The sequence below is a fragment of the Myotis yumanensis genome, unplaced genomic scaffold (genome assembly GCF_028538775.1).
Source record: "Myotis yumanensis isolate MYYU_CA2020_CCGP unplaced genomic scaffold, mMyoYum1.0.hap1 SCAF_15, whole genome shotgun sequence".
Classification (NCBI taxonomy): Eukaryota; Metazoa; Chordata; class Mammalia; order Chiroptera; family Vespertilionidae; genus Myotis; species Myotis yumanensis.
The window spans coordinates 52,773,932-52,791,160 of record NW_027223766.1 but is presented as its reverse complement, the minus strand read 5'-3'; the positions used below and the strand labels follow the sequence as shown (position 1 = coordinate 52,791,160).

The 17,229-nt window shown below is 57.2% G+C and overlaps 1 protein-coding gene across 10 annotated transcripts in view; it reads left to right on the top strand.

The window, feature by feature from the left end:
- Positions 1-13,999, top strand: part of PTK2 (protein tyrosine kinase 2) — a 115,195-nt gene extending 101,196 nt beyond the window's left edge. For all 10 annotated transcript variants that reach the window (XM_070392443.1, XM_070392441.1, XM_070392442.1 and 7 more), the window contains 6 exons: positions 5,731-5,793; positions 8,567-8,606; positions 8,922-9,028; positions 12,006-12,161; positions 12,729-12,809; positions 12,973-13,999. In XM_070392443.1, the coding sequence (XP_070248544.1) occupies positions 5,731-5,793; positions 8,567-8,606; positions 8,922-9,028; positions 12,006-12,161; positions 12,729-12,809; positions 12,973-13,185 (660 nt within the window). In that variant the 3' untranslated portion in view covers positions 13,186-13,999. The remainder of the gene's footprint in view (positions 1-5,730; positions 5,794-8,566; positions 8,607-8,921; positions 9,029-12,005; positions 12,162-12,728; positions 12,810-12,972) is intronic.
- The last annotated feature ends 3,230 nt before the right edge of the window (positions 14,000-17,229 follow it).

Below are 17,229 nucleotides of genomic sequence, written 5' to 3'. Positions count from 1 at the left end.
TTCTGCCTGGGCATTTTAATTGGGATTTCTGCAGCGTCGTCCCCGCCACAGCCACAGTGATGTTCCTAAAATGCAGGTCTGATCCTGAGTCTCTGGTGTAAACTCTGCTGGAGCTACCCCATGACCCGCCCAGCCTCCTCCTCGCCCCTCCTTTCTTCCTGTCCTCCTGGGTCAGCCTCCGATTGTGGGATTGTGGCCAAGAGCACTGAGCACTGAGGGGAGGGACAGCCCCCAGGTCATTGGGGAGGCTGAGCAGCTAAAATGACAAGAGCGACGGCCCCAGAAGATCTGGGGAGGAACATTCCAGGGAGAGGGCACGCCAAGTGCAAGGACCCAAGGCGAGCTGGGAAGGAGCCAAGTACGTCTGAGGGTCGGAAAGACAACCATAGAGGCCAGAGCGCAGGAATGAAGGGGGACAGACCACACGGGCCTCAAGCCATGCGGGGGGGGGGGGGGGGGGGGAGCCAGGGCGGTGGTGGGAAAACAGAGCATTTTGGCACTCAGAGGGTCCTTGCCATCCTGACTCTCCTTTCAGACAGCATTACGAGAAAGAACCTAGACTTTGGAGAATTAAAAATCCTTGTTACTAGGACCCTGCATTGTTTTCTCTCTCTATGCTTGAATTTCTTAGCCTGTGAAGTATTCAGTCCGCCATACGGTGCGGGTGACGTGGAAGCAGTGGAGGGAGGAGCCCCCATTAATATTCAAAGGGCTTTTTTCTCTCTTCCTCAGTTTGAGCTCCATAGATGCCATGGGCTGCGTTGATGAGAACCTAGACTCCTAGGTCATGTGTCACAGTTCCTGCTATGACACAGCGTTCCTGCAGACAGTCCCAGAATGCCTTCCCCGCTCCTGACCCCAGGCTAAGGAAGAGGAGGAGTAAGAGTTCGGCTACACTCAAAGGGTTTCTGCAGAGGAGCCCTGAGGGGATTGCTCGCTCAGGAGCTGCAGAGCCTTTGATTGGATTGGTTGGCTGTTTTAGGAAACCTTCACTCTCTCTTGTTAGCAGGTAGCTAACAGCCCCTGGAGTGTGAGTACCCTGTGTCCCCAGGACGCAGAGTCAGTGCCGCCTTTTAGGGAGGCACTTTCCAGGGCAGGCTTGTCCTGCTGTCCGCGAGGCGGGCCAGCCTCTGGTGTCGTCCGAGCTGTTGTGCGCCTGCTGTCCTGGCTAAGTAAAATAAAATCCACTTACTAAAAAGGGGAAATTTTCAAAAAGATATACAGCATACAAGCCACACTTTTTTATTATGAACTTCAACAGACCTAACACTATTTCAGATTGCTCTAGAAATGTCTAAAGATTCTTGTCTTCTGTTCTGTCTCCTCCTGGCCTGGTAACAGATCATTTCTGCCCCACCTTGGTCCTCAGACTGCTTGGGGAGCAGTGCTGCCCCCCAGTGACATCAATTATGCAGCCTGGACAAAGAGTCAGGTTTCTACTTGAAAAATTAACTCTTAAAGTTGCTTTCTCAGTCATAGTTACCAGATTTTTTCGAATAGATCCCACTTTCAGGACTCACGCGATTGCATGGTCATCTACATATATAAAAGGCTAATATGCTAAGTGTCCATTGACCGTCCGACCGGTCCCTATGATAAACACTGACGATCCAGGGGGCAGATGCTCAACGCAGGAGCTGCCGAGATGCACACTGGCCGTTTACAAAGAAACGGCACCGCAGACCTGGTGCTGACAAAGCAACACTCGGCTTCCCCCAAGTGGGACACAGGCCCCGCCGCCACCCCGAGTGACACCCCACCAAATCGAAGCTAATGCTACTGAGACCCCATAGCACAAAATGCGCCCCACAGCCCAGCCCAGCCCGGAAACGGTTGCTGTGGGTGTCAGGTAATGATGTCATGTAGCAATGTAGTGACTAGCCTCCTTGCAGTTTCTTCAGCCCAGGAACATGACTTGCTTTATAGCCAGGTGCAAACATTTCACACTGTAACCAAATGTCTGTGAAGTGTTTTCCCGTGCCTCATCTTATTTGATCCTCACAGAAGTCCTGGAGTAGGTAGGTAGGAGACTCAGTGGAATCTTATTTTCTTTTCATTAGCCGGAAAACAGAGATTTAGAAAGTTTAGAAACTTGACCCGACTGAAAAGAAGTAAGAAATGGTGGACCTTGAAAAATGACTTCAGGTTTTCACACTGCACAGAATATAGTCAAACACTGCTGCAGTTAAATATTTTACCCTTTGTTCTCCCTGTATGATCTACAATAATAATCTGCTTCATGTTGATATTTACTGCTGTGCTGCTGACAATTACCTGGAAGAGAAGTTGGGGTGCTTCACTGGGCTGGGAAAAGTTTAGCCACATCAGAAAGCAGGTCTAATTAAGCAAGTTTATTCTATGTATATAAAAGGCTAAGTTGACTCGTGCATGCGCGATACATATAAAGCTCTCACTGGCACCAATCGCACATGTGTGTTTCAACCTGTCATTGTCGATCGTGAATTTGGTTGACACTTCTATTATAGATAAAGGGTGAATAGCGATATTAAAATATTTCCTCTAATTAATTTCCTTCTAGTGTGCTTGAATTTATGCACCGGGACACTAGTTGTTAATAGTAGTTCCTGCCTTTCCTTGAGGACTGTGGTATGCCAGGACCCCTGGATGTATGTGTCCGTTAGCACATGTTCGTGCAGTGGCAGCTTCTTGCCCGAGGTCACACAGCCGGGACCCGCGGCACCTGTGCGTGGTGGCAGGCCCACCCCCTTCTCCCATCCCAGCTCAGCTGGTGTCCTTTCCGAGCCAGCAGAATGCAGGGCTGTGAGAGAGCTCCGTCCCAGGCTGTTCCCAGCACTCTTCCCGGGTGGGCGTGCCTTACAGACAGAGCGCCTTTGTTCCTTATTTTTGTCACTACGCGCACAGGAGTTTTCTGATGTGATCCTGGGCTCAAGACAGAAGTCTAATTTTAAAGTGAGGACGGCTGCCTCCATAAAGCCTGCTTTGTGTCCTCAGGCAGGAAGTACATATTTGAGCTGTTTTTCCTCTCAGGGCCGACCCAGGACAGCCCGTCAGCAGACCGCACTGCTGCTCGTTCTGGCTCTGGCTCTGGCTCTGGCTCTGGGCCAGGCCACATCCCCCTATGCTTCTTCCTTCCATCAGGTGCAGGTTGAAGGCGAAGTAGGATAGTTCAAGGCGGCGGGACCTGGAGGTGAAAGTCTGACTTTGAAATGTTTAGAGGGATAGTGATGGGGGAGTCCAGACCGAAGTGGACCTGTGGGTGGCCGTGTCCCTAGGACCTCAAAAGAGCCTTGGCAATCACTCCTGCTGAGCAGAGGGAGTGCGCGTGCCCGCTCGCAGGAGCCTGTTGGTAGCAGCTCCTATGTGGTGCCAGGGACTGGAGGGAACCCCCCTGCCCCTTGACGGTGAAATAAGCAAGATTCACACGGCAGGTGCTGTGCTGCCCCACGTGGGCAGCCAGGGGCAGTCTCACAGACGGGCACCACCGGGTGCAGACACACGGGCGCACATGAGTCCGTCCGTGAAGCTCAGCCACTCGTCCCTGTGGCCGGGCGGAGGCAAGTGTCCGCTGGGCAGGGGCGGGCGGGAGCCTGCTGGGTTGTCCTGATCTGGGTGGTGTGTTAGGCAGGGACACATACATGAAAATGCACATCTGTACAGTTTGTCATAAATGTTGTACCTAATAAAAAACAAAAGATGCGTGCACGATGGGGAAAATAGCCAGATAGCCCCAACGTTAGGTCTGTACCTGTTAGTGTGTCAGCTGAAACTGCCTCCTTTATCGGACCGTTCCTGTCCTCAGGTCTGGAGTGTCCTGCGGGGGGAACGGAAGACTAGCCTCACCCGGGAGCAGAGAGAGCCATCTCTTCTCTCTGCGGCCACTGCTCCAGGCGGGCCTGGCTCTGCTCAGGCACTGTCGGCCCGTGGGGAGCTCGGTCATGTCCACTCACTCACAGCGGACGCACGCGAAGGCCTTTCCCCTACAACTGAAATCCCGACTCCGGGACAGTACACCTTAGGGAACTATTAGGTATAAAGAAATAAAAATATGTCATTTCATGTGATTTACATGGGAAGAAAATAGGTAATTCTTGTAAGTACATGAAATACAGCTCCTTAGTCTGTCAGCAAACCATGAACTCAAGTTGCTCTCATCGCAGTGAAAAAGGAAATAGAATGCCTCCAGCAGGTAGAAGGTGCTCACTGATGCCTGTGACTGAGCGAGCGCCGGCGGGCCTGTCTGCCCTGCGGCGTGTTCACTGAGCACCAGGCACGTGCGCGTTGCTGTGCCAGGCACACGTGGGGTCCGTCTCACGGGTGAGGGTGGGTTGGGGGCGTCATGCAGGTGGCTCTTCCCCACCTGTTGTCCCGAGCCGCACCAGCTAATGGAGACCCAGGGGGAGCCGCTGCCAGGGCCTCTGACGTCATGGCCGAGCGTCTAGTGAGAGAAACAGGTGTTCTCTTCCAGAAAGGGGGGCACACCCCAGCAGCGTAGCGTTTTGTTCATGGAGTTGAGTGACAGCACAGGGGGACCTAGTGGGAGAGAGTCAAGCACACCCCGCAGGTAGACTCACTGCCGGAAGCAGTTTGGCAACTTATCCCAGAACTTTCCAAATGTTGAAACCTCTGACTCAGTAATTCCCTTCCCAGAACTCTGTCCCGGGGAAGTGATCGAGGTTTAGCTAGGTGTGTACACAAAGGCGTCCCCCACAGCCTGCTTATACCACTGAACGTGAAAACGGCCCAAATGTTCCACTAACAGGAGAGGTGTTGGTTTATTTGACACCTGATGTGGCGATAACTTAGTGATTCAGTAAGGTTGGAATTCTGTGGCGTTGTTGCCCTTTTGTGCATTTAAAGCAGCGGTTCTCAACCTGTGGGTCGCGACCCCTTTGGCGGTTAAAACGACCCTTTCACAGGGGTCGCCTAAGACCATCCTGCATATCAGATATTTACATGACGACTCATAACAGTAGCAACATGACAGTTATGAAGTAGCAACGAAAACAAGTTTATGGTTGGGTCACAACATGAGGAACTGTATTTAAAGGGCCAGGAGGTTGAGAACCACTGATTTAAAGGAAGAGTGAGACCAAGTCCTTTCTCCATTGCCCCCAGCTAGTGCTTGTGGCCACGTCCTGGGCGCCGGCCCTGCCAGGTGCAGAGCTGCACAGCGGGCTCGCAGCAGCTCGCTCTGGTCTGGCGGGGAGCGATCACTGCCTGGTCACAGGGCTCCCTGGGCGCAGTGGGCCCAGGAAGGTGGCAGTGTGGTGGGCGGCGCACTGGTGGCTGGAGGCTGCCGCCCGATGGTGTGGAGCCAGCCTATATGCTAGTATTCGTGAAGTTTTTGTACTCTTCCAGTATTTCTGTTACACCCAGCGTTCTCCGTTTGGGTTCTGTATTCTGGGTGCTTGTGGGAAGCTTACCGGACCGTTGCTGCTGTGCAGGGCCAGTCCATGCAGCTCACTCAGGCGCAGGACGTGCGCTGCGCCTCTTCTCAGTGGTTCCCTGGTGCAGAGGGAGGCTCGCCTGCTGCTGCGAGGAGCGGCCGGGCAGCTCCGGGGCGGGCCCAACCCTATTTGTGAGCGAGCGGCTTTGTGGGCCTCCGGCCAGGGATTGTCGTCTCTGGCTTTTGAGAATTTTTTCAAAACTGGGGACCTATCTACTCTCCTTAGTCGAGGACAGGTGTGTTGTAAAAGGAAGGAACTTAAGAACCCAGACTGAAGCTGTTTGGTTCTGTTTTCACTTCAGAAACCCGACGTGCGGCTCTCCCGAGGCAGCGTGGACAGGGAGGACGCGAGTCTCCAGGGCCTGGTAAGCAGGACGTGGGCTGTCGTTTTCTTGTCATGGACCCAGCCGTCCACTCTGGGTGAAGTGGCTGTTGTAGCCCCGCACCCCTGTCCCTGCTCAGACGCGGAGGCCTCCACCCACCACCAGTGCCGTCTCCTCCGTGGGCAGCTGGCTCTGTGCCCTGAGAAGCGGGACACGCACTAACGTTGATGCACGTGTGTCCGCTCGTCCTCATGCTCTCCCTGCACGCTCGCAGCACTTCTGTCACAGCACTGGCTGCAGGTGAGGGTCTCCCTCGGGTGCTGTCAGGGGAAATACCTGGCGTTCTCTTTAAAGAGCCCGCTTATGGCTCATCCCAATGCCTTTAGAACCTGCTAGGACTCGTCCCTGGGCTTTGGGAGAGCAGTTAAAATTGTTTCGTTAGGACTCCATCAGCAGGTGTCTGGTTAAAATAAACACAGGTTTCTCTCAACGCTTAAGCTCCCAGTGAAAAAGGAGCCTTGCGCCTGCCAGGTGGCAGACGTGTGGGGCCAGTGTCCACCCCAGCGGCTCCGTGAGACAGAAGCCATTGGCTGACATCGGGACACGCACACAGGCCGGGAGCTGTCCCATCTGAACGGGACGCCAGCTGCCCTGAGGTGGGCCTGGGAGGCGTGCTCAGTGTCAGCCCGGGAAGGCGCTAGTGTGGCGGGCCCTGCAGGCAGGTGGGCGTCCTTAGGTCATGAGCACGGAGTCCGGTGATCCGCCCGCCACCTGACACGTGCCCCCTTCCTCCTGTGCCACGAGCACTCTGTCCTGGATCATAGAGCGAGTCTTGTCCCGGGACCTGCTGCGAGGACATGACCAGAGGGGCTTGGTGAGGAGGGAGAATGCTGGGCTCCCTGGGACACTGCACAGACAGTGTGTGGAAGGAACGAATAACTGAGGAGTTAGGCCGTCTGAGGGAGAGTCAGAAACACTCCGTGACACGGTGACACGTGAAGGGGCCACGCGTGACCTCGTAGCACTGGCTGCACCAGGCCTGGGCGACAGGAAGAGTGGGTTGTCCTGGTGCGGGAGGCGCTCAGTCCTGCAGGGTACTGTGCTGCATGTGTCCTGTCCCCACACTGCGTCCTCAGCACCCCCACCCACAAGTGGGTAAACCGAGGCTTGTGGAAAATGCACCCAGAGTTGCCCGCTGCAGAGTCAGACGCCAGGCGGCCAGCAGGCTGGGCGGCCTCTTCACTTGCCGCGTGCGGTTTAGGCTGTGGCTGCTTCCTTCCTGGGGCTGATGCACACGGGACCGTGTCCCCAGCTCACGGTGACTCCGTGGTCTGCCCCCTGCTGGCGCCTCCAACGTCAGGCTTTGAGCAGGTGCTGAGGCTGCTGGACAGCCCTTCGGCTGGAAAGCAGTGGGTTCTCCATCGGCCTGAGCTCTAATGAGCACTGAGGACTGGCCAGCGGACATGACCCCATCAGTTTGTATAAAGAGTAAAACAACTGGATCCCAAACTAGGACCCAGGTTGGCAGCACAATTATTTTGTGAGCTGTTAGCCTCAGTTTACAAATGGGAAACGGAAGCCTCTCACAGCTGAGTGAGTCCTCCAGGGCCCCCAGTTGGATACACGTCCCACCAGAGCCCGGGTCCACACAGTCACTCCATCGCGCTCTGAAGGCAGGGGGTCCCGCAGGCCTGCCCTTCCAGGCAAAGCTGTGCAGCTGCCTAGCACAGTGCCTTATGCCGGCACTGCTGAATACATCCAGAATGTTCTGAGAATAGAACATTCTAGTTTGTTGAACTTTCCTGCTACCTAAGAATCAGCCAGAACATTCTTTGTGTTTCAAACCTTTTAAAATGTGTGCGTGTTACGGCCGGGTCAGCACAGCCGTGTCTGTTTCTAAAGTTTGGGCCGCTCACTCCTCCGCAGCTGCTCTGGCCACCTGGGCTTCTCACACCTCCGCTTCCCACCCCAGGTCTGCGCAGAGGTCACTTTCTCAAGGGCCTGACCTTCAGGTCTCTCCAGCCCCAGCTCCTTTGTCACTGGGCCCGGCCTGCTCCTGTGCCGCTCCCTCCGCCGCTGTGCCCCGAGCAGGCAGGTGTTAGTCGCTCCTGCAGGTGAGCGGCAGGTACAGGAGTGCCGCCCAGAAGCTCCCGGCTCCGAGGGCTTGGCGTCTGCGTGCTGCGCGGCGCGGTGCACATTGTGTGCACTTTAGAGGGGGCCTCTAGGACAGAGGGCAGCTGGATGCACATAGACCAGCCAGGTGACCACTGTAAAGAGCAAGGACAGTCTCTCCGGAGCAGGACGCGTCCGAAGGTACTTCTTTGCCTCGAGTGGCCTGGGGAAGGTTGTCATAGTGATGGCCGGCCTGCCACCAGGAACTGCCTTCCCAGCTGGTCCCGGCACACGCAGGGCTTCGGGAGACGAGGACAACATGGCATCTGGGTGTGTAGACTCCCAGCGCTAAACATCATTGTCAGGACGGCACTCAGAGGGGGCGGAGCTTTCCGAGCGCAGAGCCGGGGCAGGGAAGCTGACCACCACATCCGACACCCTGGCGGGGGTTTTAGGAGGATTGTAAATGGGTCGTCGCTGTCCCCAGGCTTGCTCTGTCGCAGCTCTTCTGTCCCCCTCTGGTAACATTCCTCGATTATTTGCCTACCCCCTCCCCAGCGGAGGCCTACAGCAGCTGGCCCCTCGTCTTGGTGTTTGGAGCCAGCATTCAGCACCCGTGTTCCAGGGCGGGTGGCAGGCGAGGGTGGGCGGCCGTGACCCTGCTGTGACGCTGCCGCGCTGACCGACCTTTCTGTCCCCACAGACTGGAAACCAGCACATCTACCAGCCGGTGGGGAAGCCAGGTAAGCGGAGAAAGAGATTATATCAAGAATTTTGTATAACATGGAGGGAGCGGGGTTTAATGTATAAGTTTCTGAGCTTTGGAATACCTCATGGTTTTCTATCACTGTCCCCTCTACAAGCCACGGCGATTGTGGTGGCTCCCAAATGCAGCCCATGCCGAGAAGGCTGGAGAGGGAACCTCGTACCAGGCACCAGTAGGGCTGCACGTGTGTGTGCGCGTGCGTGCGTGCGTGTGTGTGTGTGTGTGTGTGTATGTATGTATACATGTGCTCTGTGAAGGCGCATTACTTAATGAGACTCGTTCCCTTTTCCAGATCCTGCAGCTCCACCAAAGAAGCCACCACGCCCCGGAGCCCCCGGCCACTTGGGCAGCCTTGCCAGCCTCAGCAGCCCCGGGGACAGCTACAACGAGGGCATCAAGGTGGGCGAGGAGCTGGCTCTGCTCGGGGCTCTGGCAGAGGAGCCTGTGCTGAGGGCGGGGCCTGGGCGGCACCGCCGTGGGCTGCAGCTTGGGGGGGTTCCAAACCCCTCTGAGAGGCAGGAACACGCTTTACCAGAAACTTACCCATTTCTCTCGGACAGACCTAGGGCCTCACTCAGACCCTGACTTTCTAAACACGTCTTCTCTCGTCAGGCAGAGTGTTGCTTTGGGCAAAAGTGCTGGGTGGCTTCTGGTTTTAAAAACTAGTTAAGTCAGGACACGGGCGACCTGCAGGCCAGTCTCCAAGCTTGTCAGTGGCTGCGGGAAAGGGCCACCGTGTCCCCCCCTGAACGGCCTTTGGAAGGCGGCTTGCGCTGCACAGAGCCGCCGGACAAGGGACCCGAGGCTCAGGCGCTGACGCCCAGGAGCTACTTCATGGCTCCAAACCTTCCCTCCCTGCCGCCCACCCGGGGCAGGAGCAGGCCCTGGCGTCAGGGCTCGCGGGGCCCTGGGTGAGGCTCTCCTCTGGTGCCGTGTACGGGTGTGTCCCTGTGCGGGACCCGGCGCTCGACGGCCCTGCTGGCACCACACCAGGTGTCCTCCAGGAGGAGAAAAGAGGACACAGCCCACAGCCCTGCCTAACGTGGGTCCTTGACACGTGAGAGAGGGCGGAGTTGGGTTAATGAGCGTCGTTCGTTTTCCTAAGCCTCGGAGCAAACTTCCCAGTGGCTGGTGTTGCAGGGACAGCAGCGTGAGAAGCCAGCCAGGGGCCCTGACGGCTCGCTCTCGCCATGGCAGTGCGGTAGACAGGCGTGGCATATGAAGAAGCCCTCACGTAGGGTATTAAGCAAGTCAAATCCCACCGGAATAGCGTGTGTCCTTAATGTGGGAGCAGGGTGAGCGGTGAGTGGGAAGTGTGCGTCCCGTCCGCTGGCCAGCAGGGTGGCGCAGGCTGTCACATCAGCCGAGAGCACGACTGGTCACAGAAACGCTCGACCTCAGCTGGGTGGAGCGTGACCCGTCAGACAACCTTGAAACCAGTAACAGACGTCGTCCCCCGTCACTTGGAGGTGTCACTGCGAGGGTCCCTCTCGGCCCCGGGACCGCTGTGGCGGGAGTGGCAAAGGCAACGCAGCGGAGGCGCGGCCCTGCCTGCTCCAGCCGGTGCTGCTGGCGGGGCTCTGCCTGCGGCTCCTCGGGAGCCCCTTCGCCTCGTCCCGGCCGCACGGGTCCTGCCCTCCCAGGGCCCTGCAGGGCACTGCAGTCCCGGGGGACCCCCTCGTGCCCCCACAGCACAGGGCAGACAGTGGGCTGAGACGTGCAGAATCCTGAACAGCCTGGGCTCTGCTTCAGACAGTTGTGAGGAGGGGACAGGGCCCCACTTCCTGTCAGCTTTCCTGGGGTCGCCTGCTTCAGGCTGCAGAGAAAAGCATGAAGTCAACTGACGAGTTTAAGGAACCGAACCATAAGACTTGCTTCAAAAGAAGGGTTTCTGTTTTTGTTTTTAAAATAGGCTCTTAACATCTTTAAGCCCAGCCCGGTCCACGAGTGCACTGTGTGGTGCGGCCCCTTGCGGGGGCTGGGCTCAGGGCAGGGGTGCGGTTCCTCTGAGTCACTCCAAGGCCCAGGTGGCTCAGGGGCCCCAAGCATCCTGCTCCCCCCTTTTTGAAGGCCCTGATCCTTTTGGTTCTGGCCCAGCTGACAGGTTTTCCTTCCGGGCTTTGCATGTTGTTTCCACGATTATTTTGTGGAAACAGGCGTGTTCGTGGCAGACCCACTGACGGCGGTGCCTGGGCGGTGCCACGGCTCTGCCCGGACGCAGCAGCTGAGAGCCGGCCGACGGGCTCCTGCTCCCCTGCTGGCCCGCTTGTGTGTTTACGGGGTTTGTCTGCTGCCTGTATTAATACTGTTTTTCTTTTTTCCCTCTCTCTGATAATCCCTCTAACTTTTCCTCACCTTCCGTTCAACAATAGCCGTGGAGGGTAAGCACATCTTGTCTGTGTGTCTGTCCAGCTCTGTATCACACCCAGCGCTCTGCATGTGACTGGACCAGAAATCGGGGGGCCTAGGGGGCTCCTGTGCTTGATTCATATCAGCAACAGCATTTGTAGTTCCCAGAGCGAGCTCCAGGAGCCCCTCTGCAGGGTTGGACTACAGTCCTTTTCCGTCTCAAGCCCAGATGGGGACCCTGAGTTCCAGGCTCCCTGGGCAGAGGCGCCCGAGGGCTCAGAAAGGGCGCCTCATGCTGCAGCCGAGCCTACGCAGCAGAGTCTCGGGCCCAGACTGTGCTGAATTGAGGCTCTGGAGAGGCGCAGAGCTGTGCTGTAGGGCCCAGGGCAGCGTTTACTGTTTAAAGACCCTGGGAGATTCCCCAGAGGCCTGTGTAGCTTGGTGCCCGGTGCGGGGCAGCCACCTCACGGGCCCCTGCCTATGAGGGCTGAGCCGCCACTCCCCAGAAGCGCCGCGTTGGGCTCCGGCACCAGCCGGCTTCACCTGAGCTGCGTCTGCAAACATAGTGTCCGCTCTGTCACCTGCCGGGAAAGCTCCCCACTAGGCGGCCTGAGGTGCCGGCTGCGCCATGGAGTCGCTGCTGCAGAACTCAGGCCACGTGGGCGCTGCTGGTCCAATGCAGAGCGCTCGGCCCCTAGCAGCCCCCTGAACGCCCGCGGGCACCATGTGCACGCTTCCCTGGGTGAATGATTCTGGGCCATCAGATCGCTTCTCTGGGAAAATCGGGCTTTTTAGTGTCATGTGTGATTCCACCTCATTCCTTTAACTGAGCTCAAAGTCAGAAGAGGAGGACCTCATGGATGTGTCACTCGGAGTCACGTCAGTGTCACCTCAGAGTGCACTTGACCCCATAGAACAAGAGAGTCCGTCTCCAGTCTGCTTTGATCTCTCTTAAAGACCCTCCCTGACGAGCCCCGTGGCACGCGCCCTCCCGGACGCAGGAAGTGACTGGCTTCTGTGTTGGCAGCTGCAGCCCCAGGAGATCAGCCCCCCACCCACGGCCAACCTGGACCGCTCCAATGACAGGGTGTACGAGAACGTGACGGGCCTGGTGAAGGCGGTCATCGAGATGTCCAGCAAGATCCAGCCCGCCCCGCCCGAGGAGTACGTCCCCATGGTGAAGGTAAGGCTGTCGCCGTGTCCACCCAGCGGAGGTGTCCTCACCTCGGGCGGCGGTTCCTGCCCCAGCGCTGGGGTGGGATGTCCTGGAGCGCAGGCGTCGCACAGTGGCTGCCGGGCATGAAGACTGGCCAGCGAGGCCTGTGGCAGTCCTGACACCTCTTTGCCGGCCTCCTGGGCCCTAGAAAGTACCTGGGGGAGAACGATTCAGGGAGCACTCTGAGGAGGAGTGTGTCGCCGCCCTCACCGGCACTGGCAGGAGGCACGTCTGACCCCGGAGGGCAGGCAGACGGCGGCGTAGTGGGGATGGGGGGTACCAGGTGACAAGGAAAATGGGGCTCCAGCCCTGCTCTCCCGGACCTTCCTCACGCGAGTGTCTGCTCCGCACCCCGGGCCCCAGGGCAGTCGAACCCTGGTATCAGATCGGAACCTTTGGGGGGAACTTGCCTCAGAACTTAAAAGGTGGGGCTCAGAGAAAGGGAAAGAAACACAGAAATGTCGTAACTGGAAGGACAGCTTGGTGCTGTGTGTGAGGCCTTGTGTGACCTGACTGTGTGGTCCTGTCTCTTAGGAAGTTGGCCTGGCCCTGCGGACGCTGTTGGCCACTGTGGACGAGACCATCCCTGGCCTGCCGGCCAGCACACACCGCGAGGTAGGCCCGGCTCGCCTGCTCTGGCGCTCGTGGGCGGGATGGGCGGGACGGGCGGTCCATGCTGCTGCCGCAGAAACTGGCCGGGCTCCTGGCTGTGCAGGGACCCTCCCAGCTGAGGCGAGCCCCTGACCAGCTCCCTGCGGCTCCCCTCCTGTGCCTCCAGGTGGAGATGGCCCAGAAGCTGCTCAACTCGGACCTGGGCGAGCTCATCAGCAAGATGCGGCTGGCCCAGCAGCATGTCCTCACCAGCCTGCAGCAGGAGTACAAGAAGCAGATGCTGACGGCCGCGCACGCCCTGGCCGTGGACGCCAAGAACCTGCTGGACGTCATTGACCAGGCCAGACTGAAGATGCTGGGGCAGGCGAGGCCGCACTGAGCGGAGCCCGCGCTCCCGAAACTCCCGTGCACCAGCAGCAGGGCCACCTCTGGGGCAGCCCCGACGCCAGCGCTTCTGACTGACAGCTGGTGGATGATCTCTCATGCGTTTAACCACATTTTGATTTGGGCTCATTTTTTGTTCTGTTTCTTGAATCATGGTGTTCAGAAAAGTCCGGATCCAAAATGTGGCATTTTTCTAAGAATGAAACTGTCGGGAGAAGCTGTTAGGGTCGTGCAGAGACTGTGGTAGGAAATGGCCAGACTCGCTGGAAGCGAGAGGAGGCAGAGGAGGGGCCCCAGGACGGTGTGCGGACTGGACCCCGCTGTGGGCAGCACACCCTTCGGCTGCGCGCGCTGCTGCCACGTCACGGAGGGCCAGGCTGAGCGCCGTGCCTGGAAGACGGAGGCATTTTAGAAAAAGAACCACAGCCCTTGCGCCTCGGCCTCCTGCTCTCACAGCGTCGGGGAAGCGCGGTGGGAACAGCTGCAGACACACGGACTCTTCACCAGGATAACGTGCCAGTTTCGTAGCGATGTTCTCAGCAGAAACGCTTGTGCCAGCGCCCCCAGCGGCCCTGCTCAGGCTCTGAGCCTCCCGTGCCCTTTTCTATAATTTATACAGAAAGAGGAAAGCCATGCTGACTGCTCAGCCGCCGCCGGAGTACTAACCTTCCTTGTGTGTCTTCCCGGGGGCAGCAGGCCCTTGGAGAACTGCACCTCCCTGTAGTTTGCTGGGGGATATAAATTATTCTCAGGAAGAATATACTGAACTGTACAGTGACTTTGACCTATTAAACAGGTGTTACCAGTAAGGGCTTGGTGCAATGGCCTTTCTCTTTCTTTTCCTTCAGACCATTGACAGGTTTCCAGAGGACGTGTCGGGTGAAGTCACACACGGGAACGCTCTCAGTCCTTGTGTCCGTTCCCTCTTTCCTGGCCTGCAGACCAGGGAGCGACGGCCGTGTCCAAGGCACCCTGTTCACTGTCCCAGCAAGGGCAGCCCGGGCGGGTGGGGCTGGTGTCCTGGTGTTCCAGCCTCAGGGCCGCCCTCCTCCTGAGGCCACTGGGAGGCGTGGTCTCCCAAACCCGCCCTGGCCGTGGCCGGGGCAGCTAGGACGGGATCGGAGGATCAAGCCGGGACCAGGGCGCCCAGATGGGGGGCTTAGAGGAAATATCTGGGTGAATCCGGGTTTCCTGTGTGCACACCAGTTCCTGCAGGTTTTGTGACGTTGACTCCATCTGGACCAGGTCGGGCTGCCATCCTGAGCTCCCTTCTCTGGCGTTCCTCGGCCACCGAGTCCGTTTCCTCCTCTTCACAGAGGCCACAGGGAGGCTAAGATGAGCGGGGTCCGAGGTGAAGTGCCCCGATCGTGACCAGGCTCACAGTGGGGCCGCCCTGTGGAGCTTAGCAGCTTGCCTGGCCTCCACTCGCTAGCAGCCAGGGCCCTCCTCCCTCCCCGCTGTGACAGCCATATCTCAGGGCTCCTCCTGGTTGGCGTGTCCCGGGTGGGAGAGAAGGCCCCTCCCAGGAGCTGACATCATGGCATTGGCGATGCCTGGAGTCCAGCTGCAGTGTGCTCTGGACCCACCACCTTTCTCAGGATACAGCAGCTGAAACCCAGCTCACACTTCCCTCGTCTCTTCCCTATTGGATGAGCACGGTCAGTCCTCATCTTTACTTCATCTTCTCAAGTACCTAACATCAGCAACAAGCAGCCCTGGCGAGGGCGCTCGGCGGGCGGGCATCGGCCCGCACACTGAGGGTATTGCTGGGTTCCTGGCCAAGGGCACACAACAGGTTGCAGGGTCGGTCCCCGGCCTGGTTGGGGCACATGTGGGAGGCACCAATCAACGTGTCTTTCTCTCATGGCTGTCCCCCCCCCCGCCCCCCCACTCACTCCCTTCCACCCTTCCTAAAAAATCAATGGAACAATCCTCAGGTGAGATGTGAGCTGCCAGAGCGATGGTTTTTTGTTTTTAAACATTTGCTTAAATTCCATAAGATTTCTTTAAATCCATAAGAAAGCCCAGTCATGACAAGTGACAAAATGAATGGAATTACTTGGTTTTTATACTTGATTCTCATGTAACGAATCTCAAAAGCCCAAAGCACAGCAGGAGGCTGCCCCTGTCCTGGCTCCGCACCGACTGCCCCTCCAGGTGTGTGTCCCACGGAGATGCTAGGAACTCAGCCCTGTTGGAGGCGCTGACTGCCTCCCGGCGCTCCCAACATACTGTGTAATGGGTGCATTAGTTACCTTAGCCCTCTATCGGCTTCACCTGCACTGCTTTTAGAGCCTGTCTCAAAAAAGACAGTCATTCCTGGATCTAATTCTCAGTAGATTCTGTAATATTCCTGGAAGTACCTATTAGCATTTGAGTTATAAAATGAAGTCAACCTTCCAATCAAAAGTTTTTTTGGCTCAGTGGATAGAGCGTCGGCCTGCAGACTGAAGGGTCCCAGGTTAAATTCCAGTCAAGGGCACATGCCCGAGTTGTGGACTTGATCCCCAGTAGGGGGCGTGCAGGAGGCAGCTGATGGGTGATTCCCTCACATCATTGATGTTTCTATCTCCCTCACCCTCTCCCTTCCTCTCTGAAATCAATAAAAAAAAAGTGTGTTTGGCTGAGTAATTTGACAAGGGGGACGTGGGCTTAGTCTAAGAGTTTGACGTAAGTTTATGTAAAGAAGTGATTTTTTAAAACTTCCATTTTAAAAACATTTTATTGGCAGTGGTATAGATGAATTAATATTTTTATGTCCCCAAGCCTTTCTGAATATATCGGGCAACACATGGTGCCTCTAAATAAGAGAACATTCAATATAAGTCTCAGAAAATGCCTTTCTGCATGAGCCAAACCATCCCCGTGGCTGTTGCTTTATAATAAACCCTGAAGTTGTAGTGTGAGGCCTCTAATATTTTTCTTTTTCATATTTTTGAAATATGAAATATTTTTGAAAGAATTATTTTTTTCATATTTTTTCAACATTGATTTTTAGAGAGAAAGGGAGAGAAACATTGATGTGAGAGTAAAACATCTATCGGCCGCCTCTTGCACACCCCCAACCAGGCATTTAACCTGCAACCCAGGCATGTGCCCTAACCAGGAATCGAACCAGCAACCTTGCTGAGCCCCACTAAAGCAGTTTTGCTTTTAAATGTAGTCTGCCATCACCTGGAATTGGGCTTTGATGCGTTTTCCTCATGTGGGTGTCCACTGTCCCAGCACCCTTTATCGAAAAGTCCATCCTGCTGGCCCCTGTGTCACAGTGGTTGGGCGTTGACCTATGAACCAGGAGGTCATGGTTCAATTCCCAGACAGGGCGCATACCCGTGTTGCAGGCCCAATCCCAGTTGGGGGGCGTGCAGAACGCAGCCGATTGATTGATGGTGCTTCTCTCCCTCTCCCTTCCTCTCTAAAATCAATATAAAATCCATAACATATGTTTAAAAATAAACTAAGGGCCTCGGATTGAGCGTTGTGGGCACGATGACCACAGGGGGGCGCTGTGGCTCCCCAGCGTGCTACTGGTCCGGACCGCAGCACCCGATGTGCAAACCTGGGGCTGACCAGCGCGGGGAACCCTGCAGTCTTAGCATAGGGACCCCAAACTACAGAGGAGTGAATGTGCCAGGGAGAGAGACTGGGCCCCAGGGGACCCGCGAGCCGGTCCTGCGGGGTCAACATCCGCGTTGGAGGAAGGCCTGGAGGAGCAGGCGGCGCGCGGGAGGGGTTAGCGCCGGTCCGGTCCGCAGGGCGTGGACCCCATTCCGTGGGTTGAGTGGACCGCCGTCTGCGGGAGGCCAGGCCAGGGGCCTGGGGTTGTCTTCGTGCCTGGTGAGCGCTGGCCACGCAGGGACAGGGGAGGAAGAGCAGGTCGGGAGGGGGAACTGGGGGTGACTGTGGCCCTGGAGCTGCGGGGGTGGGGGCTGAGGGTGGCTGCGGTGGGAGAGGTGGGCGCTGGGGGACAGTCCCCCCGGCGGGTGGGAGGACCCCGCGGGCCGGGCTGCGATGGCGCCCCTCCACCAACAGGGGTCGC